The 20,398-nt window shown below is 39.1% G+C and overlaps 3 protein-coding genes across 3 annotated transcripts in view; all 3 read right to left on the minus strand.

The window, feature by feature from the left end:
* The window catches only part of LOC136696299 (acidic mammalian chitinase-like), a 3,059-nt gene extending 3,045 nt beyond the window's left edge, over positions 1 to 14 (minus strand). Inside the window, exon 1 of the mRNA XM_066670559.1 lies at positions 1 to 14. This exon is cut by the window's left edge and continues 11 nt beyond it. Within this exon, the coding sequence (XP_066526656.1) occupies positions 1 to 14 (14 nt within the window).
* A 5,344-nt stretch (positions 15 to 5,358) lies between these two features.
* On the minus strand, positions 5,359 to 8,299 carry LOC136697319 (acidic mammalian chitinase-like). The gene is made up of 11 exons (XM_066672355.1): positions 8,275 to 8,299; positions 8,129 to 8,155; positions 7,830 to 8,034; positions 7,389 to 7,445; positions 7,119 to 7,284; positions 6,889 to 7,013; positions 6,439 to 6,562; positions 6,173 to 6,355; positions 5,970 to 6,086; positions 5,706 to 5,838; positions 5,359 to 5,612 (listed from the first exon to the last, which is right to left on the minus strand). The coding sequence occupies exons 1-11, from the start codon at positions 8,297 to 8,299 to the stop codon at positions 5,359 to 5,361; spliced, it is 1,416 nt and encodes a 471-aa protein (XP_066528452.1).
* A 6,378-nt stretch (positions 8,300 to 14,677) lies between these two features.
* Positions 14,678 to 19,537, minus strand: chia.1 (chitinase, acidic.1). Its single transcript, XM_066670818.1, has 11 exons — positions 19,416 to 19,537; positions 19,248 to 19,277; positions 18,871 to 19,075; positions 18,353 to 18,409; positions 17,345 to 17,510; positions 17,131 to 17,255; positions 16,618 to 16,741; positions 16,348 to 16,530; positions 16,029 to 16,145; positions 15,803 to 15,929; positions 14,678 to 15,215 (listed from the first exon to the last, which is right to left on the minus strand). Exons 1-11 carry the CDS (start codon positions 19,438 to 19,440, stop codon positions 15,007 to 15,009), a joined length of 1,368 nt encoding a protein of 455 aa, XP_066526915.1. The 5' UTR covers positions 19,441 to 19,537; the 3' UTR covers positions 14,678 to 15,006.
* Between the last annotated feature and the right edge of the window lie 861 nt (positions 19,538 to 20,398).

Raw genomic sequence — 20,398 nt, forward strand, 5'->3', positions numbered from 1 at the left:
GTGAGCCTTGTCATTGTAGACTCAGGTTAGAGTTTGATCTGCAAGGGGTTAACACAAGAGGTTTGGGCTACTGGGCAGAACGACCGAATCTGTTAAGCTGCACATATTCAATCACACTTTTCATTGTGTAAATTACAAGCAATTTCAAGACTTATAATCAACATTCATGTTTACATCTCGTCCTAATACTTTATGCCTGTTGATATAATCATCAACTAAATACAAGGAACCAAAACCTGTGCTAATCCCGTTCCGTATTCTTAGCGTACTGGCCCACAGCTTACCTTGTGTAGCTCAGACACCTGAAGATCGTAAATGTTCACTTCTCATGCTCCTTATATCTCTCTGACAGCTATCTGGGTTAGCAACATCACAACCTGCGAGATAAAATTAGAACAGAGGGCAACAAAGACGACTGATACGATATCTGTTATAAAACATTAACCCACTTCAGATAAATGATAAGTTGATTGAATATGAGGTCTGTTTATGTGCCACGATTCACTCTGAGCAACGTGGACCTTTTCTTTCAGCTTATGATCGGTTAATTGAGGCCCACGTTACCAGAACGGGAATCATCAGGGACACGTTATTTAACCAAATGTTTGTGGGTAGCTCTTCTAATGAGCGATTGGAGCTATTTCAAGCTGTTCTCATTGTTGACAGGTGTTCAGCTGCGCACACATAGCTTTACATTCTCCTTAGAAAAGAAATGGCAATTGAATGTGATGAGTCAAAGGTCACTGTGCCATATGCAAAGCTTTGGTGTCATTGAAACGGAGGGACTGTGTTCTATATGATCGTGTCTGAATGTAATCAAATACACACAGCAGTGTTTTAATGAAGAGGCCTCGTGCTTTGTGATACTTGGTAATATTCAGGGTACTTCCTAGTTTCATGAAATTGACTGAGCATTTTAATAAAGTACTTTTTTTCTATAATAAACACAAATGCGCCTAATTTACATTTGAGCAGCTTAGACACAAATACACACAGGAAGGTTATATCTGATTACCACCTGAACGTAATTTTCTCTTCTCATTGAAATCCAGTCAGGTTTTGGAAGAGAGTTAAAATCCTCAAATATTTAGTAGTCCACAAGGTCACAACAGAACCTCTTTCACATTGGCTAATGTTTAATATTCATGATTTCACCATCAGGACACTGAACATGAATGGAGTACATGGCAGGGCTGCAAGGAGAAAGCCATTGCTCTCCCAAACGACATCGCTGCCTATCTGCAATTTGCTATAGATTCTGTGCAGTGGTTTTATTACAGTACAGTTTCTGAGTTTGTAAAGTGATGAGTAAATATGCTTTTAGCCAATATACACAAGTGAGCTCAAATAGCTCACTTGTGAAAGAGAGAGAGAGTGAAATAAAAGATACACTGAATGTTGAACTTCTCCTATATATATATATATATATATATATATATATATATATATATATATATATATATATATATATATATATATATATATATATATATATATATATATATATATATATATATATTTCCTGTATGCAACCCTTTTAATTAAGTTTGTTTTTATGATTTTACTTATTGTTTTAATGGTCTTAGATGCGTGATTATTATTCATTCATTATCTGTAACCCTTATCCAGTTCAGGGTCGCGGTGGGTCCAGAGTCTACCTGGAATCATTGAGCGCAAGGCGGGAATACACCCTGGAGGGGGCGCCAGTCCTTCACAGGGCAACACACACACACACACACATTCACTCACACACTCACACCTACGGACTCTTTTGAGTCTCCAATCCACCTACCAACGTGTGTTTTTGGAACCCATGACACAGGGAGAACACAACACACTCCTCACAGACAGTCAGCTGGAGGAAACCCACGCAGACACAGGGAGAACACAACACAATCCTCACAGACAGTCACCCGGAGGAAACCCACGCAGACACAGGGAGAACACACCACACTCCTCACAGACAATCACCCAGAGGAAACCCACACAGACACAGGGAGAACACAACACACTCCTCACAGACAGTCACCCGGAGGAAACCCACGCAGACACAGAGAGAACACACCACACTCCTCACAGACAGTCACCCGGAGGAAACCCTCCGGTGATTAATATTGTTTTAGATAATTTGTTTCTGGATGTACCTGTTTTTTTTTTTTTTTTACTATTTGTTGTTTGTAAACGGGTGTAAACTGAGTTTTATGACTGTGGTGAATCTTTTGTCCTTCTGTGCAATGTCTAAAAAAAAGACTGCATTTAAATTCTCATCCGGTAAAATTTGTATGACCTGAATAGTCTGTGTTTATTATTGCAGCAGGGACATTTGAATAACATTTCACTTGCTGACAAAGAACATACTCAGTTACAAAGATCGCAGCATGTGCACCTCTCACTAATTACCTTGTTTAGAGGATACAACCAGATACCGCCATTTTGTATTTTCTGTATTACAATGGTTTATGACAAAGACCTTTGATATTAGCAGCATCAGTCCAAGGGCTTGCTCAAGAGTACTTTGATTCTATTAGACAGTTATTAACAGTGCTGTAAAATGAACATAAATATTAATAAATGGGCACATTTTTATTTTATCATACTTATATATTTATATATTTATATATTTTTTATTATATTGTATTATATATATATTTTTACATTTGATTTTGGGCACATTTTCTTTGAGAAAGAAACACTGGGTTTATTGGGTTCTTTCAACTGTCAGACTGCACTGCCCCATAGATAGATAGATAGATAGATAGATAGATAGATAGATAGATAGATAGATAGATAGATAGATAGGTAAAGACATTCATTCATTCATTCATTATCTGTAACCCTTATCCATTCCAGGTGGGTCCAGAGCCTACCTGGAATCATTGGGCACAAGGCGGGAATACACCCTGGAGGGGGCGCCAGTCCTTCACAGGGCATAGGTAAAGACAACAAAATTAAAAATAAAAATAGGACTGAATACATGTAAAAGTAAGATAATGGCAACAAAAACAGAAATAAAGAACTGAATATAGAAAACAGAGAACTGAATATAGAATATAAAATAGCATGTAGATTGTAGGGTCCTTTTGCGGTGTGATTAGCCAACAGTCCTTTGCGGCTGACCTTTATGGGCACGCATGTAGCCATAGAACATGCCACACCACTTTGCAGCACTGTCCCTCCAGATCTGCATACTTTTCCATTCACTGGCAGATTTTGATTTTTATGTTTGAACAAGGCTTTTTTAGGTCTCTTGGAGAGTAATGGGATCTTTGTGCCACATAGGGAAAATAGATTTTTTTTGTCTGTAATCTTTCTTGCTTTCATGAGGTAGGGAGGGCTCTATCTTTGGTTTACAGGGTCTTAGCCAGCATGTTCATATCCAGGACCAACAATATTAAAATTTTGAAATAGTGCATTCTGTATTTATGTCATCTGAGATGCAGCTGTTGTAGATGAGCGTGAAATTCTTGTAGCAAAAAATAAATAAATAATAAATAAACAAAATAAATAAATAAATAAAACAGGGTTGACCTGTTTTTCCAGCTGCTCCCTTGGAAATACATGAATGCACAGGGGGCACATGAATGAGAGACCTAATGCACATCACAAATTACAGTGTTTACAATAATTGCCAATGGAGTCTGGAAGCAAAGACATATACACATGGGTGTTGAAAATATTCTCATCTACAAAATCACTGCACAAAAGTTTGGGAACCATTATTTTAATTGATTTACACTAGCAGTTTTCTGATACATTTTTGTTTCTGTTTTATGACTACTTCATGTCAGGGACTCTTATTTTGAATATAATACTCCTGACAGTGACTAAAATGGCTCCCTGTTTCTGTCTTTAGTACTGTCTTTAGGCAGTACTGAGTATGTTGGCCATTCAGTGTCTGAATTGTAAACATGAAAATGAGCATTATTTTGAGGTTATTACAGTTTTCCACATAATTTATAGTATATATTATAGCTCACTACATTAGCTGAATATGTTTTTATTTTGCTAAGCAATAGACAGTGGAAGAGTCCAAATTCACTTGTGTTTCTAGAGCTAATTAGGAACTCTGCTGCTGGACTTTTCACCAAAACTAGGGAGAGAGAGCATCTCACTCCAGTTATAGCTTCACTGCCCTGGCTTCCTGCATCTTTTATTGATATTGAAATTCTTCTGCTTGTATATAATATTCTACATTGTTTTAGCACCCCCTTACATATCTGAAACTCTCACTTCACAAGCCCTAAGGTTCTCTACAGCAAGTCTGCTAATTATTTCACCCCCAAATTCTGGTATACTTTACCGAAAAATGGTCTAATCTGAGTTATTCTGGCTCCCTAATTCCCATAATGTAAATATATTAATAATTTCTTTTGAATGTCTTCTCAAAGTCTAATAAATGTTTGCTAGATTTCACCAGTGTTACTCTCCTCTCAGTGTAGTGTGCAATCCTCGCTATGAGTTTGAGCAATTTTGCGCTTGAGACTTGCCCCTGAGCGCCAGAGCTAATAGTCATTCCTAGGCTTGCACAGAGTAAACCCAACTTCTGAATAATATTCAGACCACTCATTGGTCGGTTTGTAAATGTATGGCTGTATAATCCCAGTCCTCCCTGAGGGTCCCTTTATGTTGTACATCTATAAATGTGCTGATAACATCAGTAAAAATTAAAGATCTGTGAAATCACTACTGCAGTGTAAAATAAAAAGCTGGAAAAATGCTGATTCTTTCTCAAGGCTGTGTGTTGCTATGGTAACATAAAATAGTTTTGGCCTGTGATGGAGGGCTGTCAGTCTCTCACTTTTATTAGGATTTTAAGACCATGCTCAGGCCATTCTCAAAGAGATCGGATAAGTGCATTCTTTTGGTGTATGTTGTGAGGGTTCAGTGTTATATATAACTTCTGTATGACAAATGTGTTCACAATGGCATGGTTATTGAATAGTGGGCTATGTTTATTAGTCATTTTTACATACAGAAATTACAAAGTATTTGAGAAAGAAATAATTCAGAATAAAATTAATGAGCATTTTGGAATTTATGGTAATTTATTTGTCATTCCAAATTTCAGTGCTGGTTTTATGGAGGTATAAACCAAACGCTGGCTGTTTTTACAAGTCCCATAAAACAAAATGATTGCTTACTCTTTATTGAAAAAAAGGACATATGGATCATTTATGCTAACATTCTGACCCAGCTGTGTAAACATCATCTATCTTCAAAAACCACAACACATTGTTGTCCACAAAATACATGAAAAATGCTGGTGAAAATACAGCACGGCTTCCAGAGCACTGGTCTCTTAGTTACAATGCTGGGATTCATTTGAATGTAATGTATCTAATATTTTGTGGTTGGGGCTTAAGACGTAGTCCAATCACAGCACTTACATTTGTCATTATACACTGTGCCGTGTCCACAGTTCCTGTCGTATGTTTCACCAAATGCACATTCATAAAATCTGTTGGAATCACTGGGATTTGGGTACAGTCCGTCTGGCTTTCCATTGCAGAAGCCTGGCTTGGGCTTGTGTGTGGTTGTTGTCGTGGTGGTTGTTTTCTGTGTGGTTGTGACACCAGGTTTTGGAGTGGTGGTAGGTGGCATTGGGGGCCATTCTAGGAGAAAAAAAAAGTTTAAAAGATAGTGAGAAAAATATATAATCCCCCACATTTCATTTATTTTAAATTTATTCATTTATTTATTTTTACCAATATCCATAAGATTATGTAGATGGGACATAAGAGGGTGGTTCCCTTGTCCACAAAACTGGCCCGCAAAGTCATCCAGATCCAGAGCCCAAACAAATGCGCCTCCATACTTCTGGTCTTTCAGGTAGCGGACCTGTGACGTTGATTTGGGAATAGGCCAGAATAAGGATTCTATGAAGTATAGTTTTCTTTTAATGTATTTAACATTTTTAATGTATCCTACTGAACATGATTGTACACTTTCCACAGTAAACTGGAGAATACCTTGATCTCGTAGCTCTCTTTGGTGTCAAAGCCGACCCATTCACCATTCTTGGTTGCGTAGGGTACTCTCTGTTCATCGATCCACTGGATTTTTGTTTCCTGAAGGAAGCCACAGATCTGAGGAGAAAGGAGTGGCATAATCTATTAACAAACATTTTGGAGCAAAAGGTTATTTAGTTTTTGTTTTATTTGATGCAAGTTACCTCATAGTAGGACCAGAATCCAGCTTCACGTGTGTAGGGTCCAGCAGAGGCAGGTCCACTAGCAGGAGCTCCGACTCCAGACTCTGAAGACGTGAGCCGGAAGGTGCGGCCATATGTGGCAAATCCCATCCTCAGTTTTTCCACTGGGGTGCCATTATCCCTCCAGTACCTCATGGCATAGTCCTTAACATGAGGGACATCTGTCATTTCAGAATACCTTTTCTACATTAGGTTGCTTTACTCTGGGGGGAAAATAACCATCTTACCGTATTAAAATAAACAAGATCTCCCTCATCGTTAGATCCCTGGTACAGGGGGCTGTTGTGTCCTGTGAATCTCTCCCAAGTTCCATGGAAGTCATAGGTCATCACATTGATGAAGTCCAGATATCTAGAGTTTGGAGCATTGTAAGAGCAGGCAAATAAGAGATACATAGTGCATATCACTTCTAATAATTCTAAGGTTATTTGTCATTTTGTTGGATAAGTAGTTGTAGTTAGTTTTTCGGGGGATAGGGTTAGTGTGGGGGGCTTGAATATATATTGCCATCTACCAAAGGGGGCATTGCATAAGTTTGGGAACAACTTATGTAAATACTTATATTCAAGAGGATATTAAATAAGTCTTTGAATAATGAATAATTAACTTCCTGTAATCAGCCTGAAACTTAAACTCAAAAACTTTGGTTTTGAATATGTGCCTTTTCTTACACTTACTTGGCAACCTCAGCAATTTCATATCCAGCATCAATTGTCCCTTTGCCTGCTGATACTGCAGCCGTAAGCAAGAGTCTAGGCCGTCCAGTGGCGTTTCCCTCTGCTTCATAAGCCTCCAACAGTTCCTTGAAGCATCAGACAGGGAAGAGTAATGAAGGACTTTGTGTCACTGCTTTAAAATGATCTCGTTTTACACGTCAAGTGGATTGGGATTACTGGCTCTGATCTACCTTGCACAACAGGGTGAATCTCTGTTTGTCCTCAGGGGGGCTGCCTCGAGATCCAGGATATTCCCAGTCCAAGTCCAGGCCGTCAAATCCATACGCTCTCAGGAAAGAGATGGAGGACTGGATGAACTTTTGGCGGTTAGCAGCATTGGACACAGTAATGGAGAACCTGAAATAGATTTTTAATCATTTTAATGGGAACAGTGATAGTGACAATGCTCCTCGTATCCAGCACCAAAGGATTAAAACTCTTTATTAAAAGAAAAGACTTACTGAGTTGAGCCAAAATTCCATCCACCAACAGCCAAAAGGGTTTTAAGGTTGGGATTCCTGCTCAGATTTAAAAAGCATTGTTAAATATGTGATTCCTAGGTTCAAATATGGTGTAAAGTAAAATCATAATTATCATTGTATGAGTTTCTTAAGTTAAACTTAATCTGAAATCATTGTGCATGTAAAAGTGTGAGATGCTTTTTCAGAAACAATGATGAGGGTGGTGGGAGCGGGAGGTGAACCCTTGTAATATTGGTTAATGTATTTTCCACTCCCAATGATGTTCAAGGACATCAGAATCAAAGGACATATTAGGTACAGGCAGAAACAAGCTTCCGATTGACTTTGTGTTGATTGTACTGAAGAAACAAACAAACAAACAAAATAAACCTGTAGTATGTATTAGTACAGCATATTATTCCATCTAGCCGGTGTACATACCTATTCTTGAGGGCATTGAAAGACTGGTAGAGTGTCTCATCATTCCATTCGTAAGTGACCAGCTCATTGGCATGGTTAATCATAGCAAAGGCATACATCAGATGTGTGCAGAGGAAGGGGTCGACATTGGAAGGCATGTACTTCCCAGCGCCAGGTCTGTACTGAGACCAGTTGGTGAAATAGCACACCATTTGCTTGGAGGTTGCTGTGTAGTGAAAGCACAGACGTACACAAATTAAATAAAGAATAGTCTGAAAGAAGTAGTAGCTTAATTAGGCACAATAAATTCTCTGACTCACCGAAGTGGCACAGCACCAAGCATAAGCCTGAAACATGCGGAAATATTTAGGTCAGCACAGAGTGAGTACGGTATAATAAATATCAAAAACCAGATATCCACTTGAGACAGCACTGCAGAAAATGTGAATAATAATAGTTCAAATACCTGCTAGAAGTGTAAGCCTGGCCATGGTGATGCCACCAGTCTTATGCTAGTTACACGTCTTCTGTCAAGTCAAGCAGAGGAGATGCCTTTACTAATTATTGTAGTAGTAAAGAACAAATGGATGCAAGTCTTGCCCTGAGCACTCTAAACTCACCTTGGGTTCTTCAGCTGCTGGAAAGAAGAGAATATCGTAAGAGCACCGTGTTTAAATAAGCAGCTGGATGGAGGCTTGTCTGATCAGATAGGGCTTGGAAAGTTTATTAGGACACATAGAGATATGATATCTTCTCTTAACTGTGGACCGAAATGACTCAAGGTATTACCATGTTGGCAGGGTACAGTTTTGATTTACCTTTGAACTTTTCTAATAAGACATCAGAACAGCATAAACCTATCACAGCTGTATTAAAATATATTATAATATGAATGTAAATGAATAACTTCCTAATTTCCTAATTTGTCCTTGACTGATGCGGCTTGGGCAGATACGTGATTGGGTCAGTGGCATGATTTCTTTCAAAGTACTTAATTTTTTCCATTTGTTAATTGTTTTATGGGTCTTTCATTAAATCATTCTGCTTGTATGTCAAAATGAGAAGGTGAAAGTTCATACATAAGAGAGCTGTTTCACCATTTTGTACTTTCATTTGTACACATTAAATGAAAGCGTGCTCCCATCTTGTAAATGCTCTAAGACATTTGCTATCTGAAAGGAAGTAGGTGTGCTCAGCACAGTACACCAGCCGTCTGTGTCCTCAGTATAATCAGATGCTCTAATCAGCATTTTTTGAAGCAGTTTCATTTGGTCTTTATCTTTATATCTTGAAGAATCCAGACGATGGCAATTTCTTGAGATGGACTCACTTTGGTTATATAATCTGCATTATTTAACTCAAGTTGGGACACTGTGCAAAATGTAAATAAAAACCAATTCCTATGTTGTGCAAATTTCAGTCATTTAAACCATACATTTAATTGAAAATTCTACAAACTAATTTTAAATGTTGGACTGTAAGTGTAATTTTATTTATAAATGTGTGTTCGGTAGATTATTTCTTTGTTGTAACAGTGGTTCTTGGCAGTAAATCTTATACCGTTGGAGCCTGTTAATTTCCCTTTTAAATGGTGCCACATTTGTAAGGAACATGCTTTTGTGGGAGGAGCACTAGAGCTGAGTGTGTGGGTTGCGCCCTTGAAAATTTAGCCAAATCCTCTCTGCCAAAGACAAACAGCTTATTCTGTGTGATTGTGTGGGGCAGCATCTCCCTCACTGGAAAAACGAGGCACTGGAGGCTTCTCAATGCAGAGATATCGAGATTAATTTCTGTAACCAGTGTCAATCCCATATCTCCACAGTCTGGGACCAAACTCTATCCTCCAAGATGACAACGCTCGTCCCACACAGCGAGGTTTATCAGATATGTCTAATTTTTCTTGCTTGATATAGGATTTCAGCTACTCAGCATCTCAGGATTTTATAAAACACCAGTTGTTTTTTAAATTTGAGACCAGTCTGGATTAGTTTAGCAGCCTATATTTTTTCTCTTATTAAGGCGCCATGCTGTTGTAATCCATGCAGAATAAGGATAGACCCTGTCTTACTGAAATAAGTTTTTCCAGCTTTAACGGTGCCTTCACAGATGTGCAACTCACTTGTGTTTTTAAGCCTGATTTTGTTGTACAGAAATTCATGATTTCAGCAGTCCTGCGAGTTGAATTTTGCTCCATTTCCTAATGGGTGATAATACCTTCAGAATAAAAATAAATTTTAAATATAAAATAATAAATCAATCTAATAATTTGAATATAACAGATTAATTAAACCTACCATTTATAGATTCATTAATCTTTATTCTTTAACCTAAAACTAATTGTACCTCTAAAGCTAACCCTTACACTGATAGTTTATGGGTAAATTTCTCAATGATTTGTTGATTGATTTATTTAAGCTCATCTGATTTGATTAAAGGATTAGATAATGGGCTGGAGTAAATACATCCTCTCTGCTGGATTCCATTCTTTTCCTGATATACGTGGTAGAATGTACAAATACTGTATTAAGACCATGTTAATTAGAGAAGTAAATAATAATTTTTATTATATTCAGAACAGTTACAAACTGAAACACAGATTTTATAAAGAGAACTCTAAAAGCATCTATAAATGATCTAAAGGGCACCTGCAAAAAAACAAACAATTAATGATGTGTGACTAGACATCCTCATACCCATGGACCACCAGCTGAAGATATTTCCTATGTTTGGGGAAAAAATGTCTTCATAAGATGATGCTAATATTGGTTTTGTTTGATTTTTGTTTGTTTGGTTGCTGTTTTTTTGTGTTGAACGTTGAAGTTGATCTGTAAGAACCTCTTCTAAAGAAAGTCAAAGGTGGCGTTTTTAAACAAAACCAGGTTCTCATGTTCTCAGTCAGAAACTTTGTCTTAAGGCTGCTTTGGTGCTTCGAGACATTCTTGTTTGTTTGTTTTTTTTTAAAGACAAAGCTGTTTCTCCACCCAAAAGCTTCACTGTTTTGCTTATCTCCACAGGTAGTGACAGGTCCTGGAGTAATGTTTTTACCAAAGGTCTTAAGGCCATTGAAGATTGTGTATCAGATTGCTTTGTTTGCACATGTTTGGGGGTTATTTCATGTTTCTGACCTTTTCCAGTCAAAAGCCACTGAAAGAAGATGTGCACAATGTTCTGAGATAAACCCAGCTCTAAGTGTTCCTCAGTACAGATTAGAAACTCCAGAAAAAGGGTCAGTTTGAACCTTTTCAAGATTTCAAGTTTGAAGTCTTTTTTTTTTGTCACAAAGTTACACACCTTTCACATGTCCCAGAACTTATGCACAGACACCATGATGATAACAGTTGTTATGCAAAGCCGACTTTGTCATGTGGGGGATTAATATGCTCTCTTCACTGGGAGCTGGTCTGTAGACTCTGGTGACACCTTTAAAGGGTCACATTAACTCCATAAACCCACTTTGAATCTAGGCTTTTTTATTTTAAAGCTTTTATAAAGGTAGTTATGACCGTTCTCAGTGGTAATGCACCTGTGGAGCTCATTTAATTTACACAGTTTTATCATCAGAGAATTGTACCTTGATCTGCACCTTGATAAATTAAAAATGCACCAGCCGTATCCTTTTTCCTGACGGTGAGTTAATTCCCTATTTATTTGTTGTTTTTATTTTGCTTTAATATTGTAATATTAGGGCTAATATGTTATTTTAATTTATTTTATAATATACAGAGCAAAAATGTATGTGGGATGTCAGCCTGTCATTTAATACTATAACAAAATGTTTAAACTATTTGTAGTATTTATATCTATCCTTTGACTCTTTTTGCTGCAGTAGAGCTTTACTCTGATATTCTGCACAGCCCAGTTGAAGAGTAGTAGTAGAAGTAGACGTGCATGTTCTAGAGAGAGAGAAACTTTTTTTTTACTTTCATACTTGGCTTTAAACTTAAGTAGAATATTTGTTCCTCTCGTGGGTTATCGGATCTTGCTTTTACAGCTGGAAAGGTGAAGAGCTTTGGGCCTCTGGGTCTGCACCGGGTGGAATAACTAAACCTCAGCAGCTTGATGCTAGGTCTGGGTTAAGATATCCCTCTCTATCAGTGGTAATAAAACAGTGATAATCAGGTTGATTTAATATGTCACTTATAAAGTAATAAAACATTTATAAAAAAAAAAAGCGATGTTAGATGCCATTTAACAAAACTGTTACTCTGCTTTGTTACATCCACTAAATGCACACCTGCCGTTTACAAACTTTTAACACAGTGTTTGGATTTTATGGACCTCTAGGGTGAGGTTTGTTTAAAAGGGAATCTGACTGAAGACTTTTATGTCATATGTCAAAATACATGTCTGAATCTATTAACGTAACAGCATACATTAATAATGATATAGAAACCCCATTTCCTAGAACAGCTGGGAAATTTGGTAAAATGCAATAAAACCAAACCTTTGATATGTCAATTCTTATGAATCTTTGTGAATCTTAAGTGACAAGCTTGATTTTAATTTGGATTTTGATGCCTGCTACTCTGTCAAAATAGTTGGGACAGAGGCATATTTACTACTGTGTTACAATACACTTACTTTTAATTGCACTTTGTAATCATTTGTGAACTGAGGATACTAACTGTTGCTGTCTCTGTTCAATGCTGTGGGACTTTTTTCTTTGCAATGAGCCAGATTTGGACACAGGCAACTCAAGCTTTCTGTTTATATCAAGCCACACTTCACAGAATGTGGTCTGGCATAAAATTATCTTAATAATCTGTATAATAATCATAGGAGGAAAACACACAGCTTTAATGTCAGTGTGTGTCTCACTGTAATCTCAGTATATATCAGCTCACCATTGTCTTTAGCCCCAGTGCACCCTCATGCAGAAGGATGTCTTTGGTTTATGTTAAGTATTAACTCACGGTTCATTGATTAACTCTTACAGAAATTATCAAGTCATGACAAAGAATTTTCCTTGAGTGTACAGCATATAGTGGCGTTTCCCATAGTTCCCTGTGAAGTTAAGAATGGTAATAGAGCCATGCAAAGTAGCTCCTAAAATGGCCCCATAATTCCCCTGGGGATATACTAGTTGTGGTCGTGTATACTGTGTTGTTTTGTGCATAGTGTCCATCCTGTGGGTAACCCCTGGTATTTTGCATGTTCGACATGGAATGGTTTTGTTGACTCTGAATCAATAAAAAAACATATATAAACAAATATTTTGATGCCAAGACAGTATTTTAATAGTTTTGGATATTCATTAATTCATTCATTGTCTGTAACCCTTATCCAGTTCAGGGCGGCAGTGGGTTCCGAGCCTAACTGGAATCACTGGGTGCAAGGCGGGAACACACCTTGGAGGGGGTACCAGTCCTTCACAGGGTGACACACACTCACACATTCACTCACACAATCACACCTACGAACACTTTTGAGTCTCCAATCCACCTTCCAACGTGTGTTTTTGGACCGTGGGAGGACACCGAGCACCCGAAGGTAACCCACGCAGACACAGGGAGAACACCACACTCCTCACGGACAGTCACCCAGAGGAAACCCACGCAGACACAGGGAGAACACACCACACTCCTCACAGACAGTCTCCCGGAGGAAACCCACGCAGACACAGAGAGAACACACCACCCTCATCACAGACAGTCACCCGGAGGAAACCCACGCAGACACAGAGAGAACACACCACACTCCTCACAGACAGTCACCCGGAGGAAACCCACGCAGACACAGAGAGAACACACCACCCTCATCACAGACAGTCACCCGGAGGAAACCCACGCAGACACAGGGAGAACACACCACACTCCTCACAGACAGTCCCCCGGAGTGGGACACTACCTGCAGCGCCAGGTGCCGCCCCTAGTTTTGGATACGAACCCCTTATTTCTTACGTTAGGTGCTGAGTCCTAAACTGTGCCGTAGTCACTATAAAGTGCACTATTTTGTAACTTTTTAGTGCACTCAAACACTCTGATAATGCTAATAAATCTGTAGTGTACCCTAGTGTATAGCAAGAGTTCAAGAGTGTGTAAAGTCTTCCTAGAAAAATAGTGCTAACAAAAGCATATTTTCTGGAGCTCCCACCCTCTGAAGTGGCTCTGCCTAGTGACACAGGTGAGCTACAGATGTTTAAAACCTGGACTCATTCATGCTCCTGTGGCTGCATGCAATCAACTCCTCAGAGCAGTATTCCTACAGGAGTAGACTGTTCTGCAGTAAAAACAAATGCATAACCACACCCCTATACCATTAACCTCTAGCTGTAAAATCTTGCAAAGTCTGCTGTGTAGTCAGAGCTCGGTAAACAAACTGGAGTAAAGAGCACAGTTATTTTTCTGTTTTTCCTTGTGTTTATAGACAACATTGTTAATAAAACTCTTATTTTTTGCACCTACCCTTGTCTTAGTGTTGTCTTGGTGCCCTTTTTATTGTTGGTCTGTTACACACCTTTTTTCTATGTATAGGTTGCTCAGGTTTACCCCTCCATTACTGGTCAGTTTTGGCCACAAGACCCTGTTAGCTAATGTTTTTGGGCACTGCCAGATTACTGTCACTGTTGTGCTAATGTTGCTATGTGTTAAGTATCATAAAATGGCCAGTGAATTCAATTAGACTGGGTGGTTTAAATAAATTATGTCTGTTTTATGAAATTACTCTTTTGCAGCCCCCATTCCAAAAAAAAAAAAGAAACATCTCTTTATTCCCAATATTTATAGAGAAAATATCAATCAGTTATAAGCACGAGGTCCCAGTGTCATGCGCTGTTTTGAAGTTTTTTACATTGAACTTGTGATAGCTTGCGAAAGCAATGCAGAAGTAGCAAATAAAACACAAAACAGAGTGTACAGAAATGAGTTTAAATGTCTTTTAACGGCAGTAGGTAAAACAAGCACTTATTTAACAGCATAGTGAGTCTGAGGATGGCATGGAGAGCACTGTCAAACAACTCTATTCATAGAGAACAGACAAAGATTAAGCCTAGTTCTGGATTACATCCTTGTCTTCCTCCATCTATAGCTTATGTACTGCATCAAATTTCCTTTATACACTTGCATTTTTCTCATTTTATTACCTTTCAGTGCTCTGGTATTATTTATTTATTTATGAATATTGGACCATGATCAGAAATCAAACTTTTATTGATTGACAGGCACAGTTGCCTTTTTGGCTACAAGAACAAGGTCATATCTCAAGGCCAGTTGCAACATTTACAGCTGTCAACATACACCAGGCCTGGCTGGCACCGATGCAGGTATGTGTTTCCCCGGAAGCACTGGAAGTAGGTGGTCTTGTCAGCGAGGTTAGGATACAGTCCGTCTGGTTTCCCTGTGCAGAAGGAGGTGATGGGGTCTGGGGTAGTGGTGGGGGGACGGGTGGTGGTGGGCTTTGGTGGGAAACCTGTGAGAAAATATTAACATTGTCAAAACGACCAAATAACCAGTCGTAACAAAAGACGTTATAATGCTTTTGGGCTTCGATGGTTTTGGAGCAGTTTGGATGGGAAACATCCACCAACCACTGATGGAAACTTGTGATATATTTGGGCAAAGGAGGCGCTTTTTCTCCAAACTTTTGGCCCAAAATCCAAACCACTCTAATTTGGTACATTTTGAAACTTTGCCCACAATATATATAATATTATAATAATAATAATAATGTCTCCAGTGTGTGTCCATACATTTTTTGCATATTTTTTAAAACAACTTTATACCCCTAGCTACAGTCCCCATGGCATCCTATAATAATGTAGGGAATTTAATGAGGGCCACAGTATGTTTCTGCTATAATTCCAATGCTTAATCAGTGCATTTAAAGTAAGTGGAAACTACCACTGATGCAATCACACTCACATTTTCTTCAGGAAATGCACTTTCTAGTTTGCATAAGTGGCCCTCTGTGATATTATAATCCAATTAGGATTACAGACAATATATTTTGCAGCACTAGACCTAAGCAGATGTGTTGTGCTGGCACTGTGTGTTTACCCAGTGTGTTGCGCAGGTGGTTGACAAGAGGATAGTCTCCTTGGGAGCAGAAATGTCCTCCAAAGTCGTCCATGTCAAGAGTCCAGACTGATGCTCCACCCAAGTTCATGGAGTTGAGCCACTGAACCTGAGACACAACAAAGCGAAAAACATACGTTTAGGGGAATATATCTATAGCATTTTATATCTTTAAGCACCTTGAACACTTTCAGACAGGTTTCTTCACCTTGGCAGCAAAGCTCTCCTTGTTGTCATAGCCCACCCAGGACTTTCCTTGAACAGCGTAGGGAACGCTCTGCTCGTTAATCCATTCCACTTTGCCCGCTGCTGCGAAAGTGCAGGTCTATGGAACATACATATTTAATTAGCACTAGTTTTTCAGCAAATAAATAGAAATTGTGAACTGAAATTTTCAGGAAAATTCCGATTCTAAGGTTCCTTTAGGATTTTTCTAACTTGGAAAAAGGTAATTTGTCGAAACATCTCCATGTAGCTGTATGAAACGTATTTGGAGTGGAGTAATTGAGACCTCTCAGGTCAGTGACCTCATAATAGGCCCAAAAGCCAGCTTCGCGGGTGTAGGGTCCAGCAGTAGCAGGCCCATCAGCCGGGGCACCAAGGGCTGTAGCAGAGGTGGTGAGGAGGAAGGTGCGTCCGTATGTAGGGAAACCCAGCAGCAGCTTCTCAGCGGGAGCTCCGTTACTGATCCAGTACGACACAGAAGCATTCTGAACAAAGTGAGGGAGAATTCAAACCGAGAATTAAATTGACGTAGTTTCCCTTACTGATTAATGTACGTTTCGGTTCATACTTACGATGTTGTGGTAGACATGGTTTCCACTGTCGTGAGAACTCTGGAAGAGGGGGCTGTTGTGTCCTGTAAATTTCTCCCATGAGCCATGGTAGTCGTAGGTCATTATGCTGAGGAAGTCTGCTTCGCTGCAAGGAGAAGATTCAGGAAGGTCGCTAAGCTGGTCGACTCACTCATAATTCACACTGCTTTTAGTTACTCCACTATGTAACATTTGGGGATTTAGGGACATCTCTGACGCAAATGTGTAATTGCATGCAACAATTGCTTAAGAACATTGTAACAATCAACCTTATTATTGAAGTGTGTTAGGATAGTGTTCTAAACTGTGTCTAATCTTTTTCATCATATCTCCTGCAGTGTAACCCCTGAAATATTCATGTACGCTGCTGTTTGAGCTTGGACTTCTTTTGGGAAAGGTGATGATCAGTAAAATACAGACATTGTGATGACATCACTAGACATTGCAATCAGTATTTGGTGAACACTGAAATGGTCTCAGATATCTCAGAGGTACCTTGCAATTTCAGCTACTTCATAAGCAGCATATATGGTGGATTGTATAGCTGCCACTTTGATTGACAGCAGCAGCGGAGTCCTCTTGGTATCTTTAGCCTCCTGTTCGATTGCTCTCCTCAGCTCCTGCAAATTGAATTGGAATTAATAATACAACTCACATGAAATCATAAAGCAGCGCTGCTCATATGGAGACACTGCACATTCCTGCTCACCTGCACCAAAACGGTGAACCTCTGCTGGTCGTCTGCAGGACTGCCGTTGTGTCCAGGGAAATCCCAGGCCAGGTCCAGGCCGTCGAAATGATGCGTCCGGAGGAAGAGCAGCGCAGAGCGGATGAAGGTCTGACGGTTCGCCGGAGTGGACACCATCTGAATAAAGCTGGGGGAGATTAAATGGCAGGTGAGTTCTTGGTCCTGTTTTTCAGAACTCCGTCAGCTGTGAGTACTGCGCTAACACATGCCATGTTTCTACTGATTACTTCTTGTGGAAATTTTGGCCTTATGATGTCTCCTGATAAATATATTCAAATTTAGACGATAAACACAGGTGTCTGCACATTGTTTACCAGCGTAAATACATTCTGTCTTGTTTCAGGTAATATCAGTAAATCTTCCATGTTTCCTGTTTATTTTATTACACTTTTGAGCTCAGGCTGTAAGCAGCAGGACACTGAGTGATTATTACTTTATGTTTTTGGTCGGAGAGAATGTCTGGTTCTGACAATAACGCTGTATTACAGAAATACTTTGAAACAAAGGGAGAAAAAGTGGTATAAATGATTTTTACTGCCAATATTATCAGTTAAAACGTGGATATAAAATCCTCTGGTTGTACACTTTTGGAATAAATGAGTAGAGCAGAGTGGACAATTTCACATTAGTCTTATGTTAGGCTTGAAACATCTGTGGCTTAGACTCTGGGAGAGCAAAGTGGTAACTGTCTACTTGCTTTTCTTTAAAAGAAACAGAATATTGATATAAACTATGAGTTCCTATAAACTTAATAGACAAAGTAGACCATACAGCTGACCTCAAAAATCACGTTTCAGCATTTAAGCTTGATTTGAGTTTGAAGACAAGAGGTTCTTGTACGTTTATTAGAGACATTCATTTATTCATTTCCCTGGAGACTATTACTGAATTGTTTAGGAATCATTACTGTGTGGGCGATTGTTGCTTTAAACTTGTCAGTATACTGTAGTTTTAGGACGTGTTACTCACGGGCTCACACCATTGTATAAGCCTCCAACGGACAGCAATGTGTTCAGGTCAGGGTTTCTGCGAAGGAGAGACAAGAAGATCTGTTCACTGATCAGTCAGATGCTAAATTAACAACATATTCACTAACACTGATCAAACGTGACTTAATATACCCAATAAAACATGCAACAGAACTCCGTATTGTTCATTAGTACTAAAGTACACTGTGCACCAGGCAGGAACATACTTCCTCACACATTCATGCAATCACTCACTGAGTGGGCAGCTTTGCACAGTTAATCCACGTATGTAAACCCACACAGACACAGGGAAAACACACCAAACTCTGACCCAGGCAAAGATCAAATCCTGGACATGAAGAGACCCTGGAGTAGTCGGCGACAGTGGTGGACTCGGACAGGGGTGATAAAATAAAAAGGGCACCTAGAGCACGTCACGGGGCCTTTTTTCCACCACTTCAGCAATGTTTGTCTGCCAGTGGTCAGCGTAGTGCCCATATTTGAAGTTTTCTCACTTACACAGTCTTCAGTTTGTTCAGGTTCTGGTACATGATCTCATCGTTCCACTCGATGGTTTTAATGTGGTTGTCTTGGCCAATCGTTGCCAGTGTGTAGACGGCATGTGTGCAGAGGAAGGGGTCAATATTCTCTGGAGTGAAGCGTCCATTGCCGGGTCTGTACTGTGACCAGTTGCTGAAGTAGCAAACCAGCTTAGTCGAGGCAGCTATGACAAGAACATTTATTTAATTATTTATTTATTTAGTAAAAGCTCAGATCATAAGCTTAGAGCACAGTCATGAGGGAATTACTCATTTATCACTGTGTATTATTCACTGTTAACAGACTTTAAACTGAACCAATGACAGGAATATATGAATAAACTATTAATTAATTACCTATCTGGAGGGAAAACAGGAGTCCCAGCCCTGAGAGGAGACAGGCAATGGTTAATGGAGGGAAACACACACAAACGGAGCGTGTTACTCTTTATTAATGCCCCTGAATGAGTGCCGAGTGACCAGGGGCAGATGTACAATATTATTAGTCGTAAATATTTTACCCACCTGCTATGAGAGTTAGTTTGGACATTGTGGTGTCGAATAGGTTTCGGTTTGTTATAAATCCTCCTAGAGAGAGAGAGAGAGAACAGAGAGAGAGAGAGAGAGAGAACACACAGAGGGAGTGAGAACACACACACAGAGAGAGAGAGAGAACACAGAGAGAGAGAACAGAGAGAGGGAGAGAACACAGAGAGAGAGAGAGAAAACACATACAGAGAGAGAGAGCACACACAGAGAGAGAGAACACACACAGAGAGAGAACACACACAGAAAGAGAGAGAGAACAGAGAGAGAGAGAGAGAGAGAGAGAGAGAGAGAGAGAGAGAGGGAGAGAGAACACACAGAGAGAGAGAGAGAGAACACAGAGAGAGAGAGAACACACAGAGAGAGAGAGAACACAGAGACATATCACAGTATCTAAGCAATGTGTTAAATAATTAAATAAGAATGGTTTAAATATTTCCTGCAGTTTCAATATGTGGAAATCAATTATGACTGTAATTATCACAGCTGATATTAAGTTACATATACTACAAATTAAAAGTCCTCAAACTTATATCAATTGTACGTTTTTACCTTTTCTTTGACTAAAACTATGAAGAAAAGTTTTTTTACCTGTCTCATTCCCAGAGAGTCCTCTGAGGTACCTCCAACATGTTCAGGCTCATTTATACTATGCTAATATTAATGGGTAACAAAGTACAGGTGATAAGTGATGTTTGAGGTCTAATCGGGAAGTGGCAAATACACTGATAACTGATGAATTCAAAAGAAAGATTTATGGTGCGTATTATTATTATTATACAATTTTACGGTAAGCTTGCATAAATCATCCCGAATAAAGAGTACATATGCAGGCATCTTTAGACTCTAATACACTTATCTTTCTCTTATCATTGAGTGCAATGTTTGAGGAGCTGTGTTCTTTTATTCTGTTGAGAAATAAAGTATGAAATAACTGGGTTAATATCATCTCACGTGTCGTA

Source organism: Hoplias malabaricus, chromosome 5, assembly GCF_029633855.1.
Source record: "Hoplias malabaricus isolate fHopMal1 chromosome 5, fHopMal1.hap1, whole genome shotgun sequence".
NCBI lineage: Eukaryota > Metazoa > Chordata > Actinopteri > Characiformes > Erythrinidae > Hoplias > Hoplias malabaricus.

What these genes read in the sequence shown, in the direction of transcription:
- chia.1 (XM_066670818.1), bottom strand. Translation starts at nt 19,440, where the DNA reads ATGTCCAAACTAACTCTCATAGCAG. An exon ending in CTGAACAAACTGAAGACTGT is followed by an intron (nt 18,410 to 18,870) that starts GTAAGTGAGAAA and finishes TCTCCTTCGCAG; the next exon opens with AAACCCTGACCTGAACACAT. An exon ending in TTATACAATGGTGTGAGCCC is followed by an intron (nt 17,511 to 18,352) that starts GTGAGTAACACG and finishes AATCTCCCCCAG; the next exon opens with CTTTATTCAGATGGTGTCCA.
- LOC136697319 (XM_066672355.1), bottom strand. Translation starts at nt 8,299, where the DNA reads ATGGCCAGGCTTACACTTCTAGCAG. An exon ending in TTCAATGCCCTCAAGAATAG is followed by an intron (nt 7,446 to 7,829) that starts GTATGTACACCG and finishes AAATCTGAGCAG; the next exon opens with GAATCCCAACCTTAAAACCC. An exon ending in TGGAATTTTGGCTCAACTCA is followed by an intron (nt 7,285 to 7,388) that starts GTAAGTCTTTTC and finishes AATCTATTTCAG; the next exon opens with GTTCTCCATTACTGTGTCCA.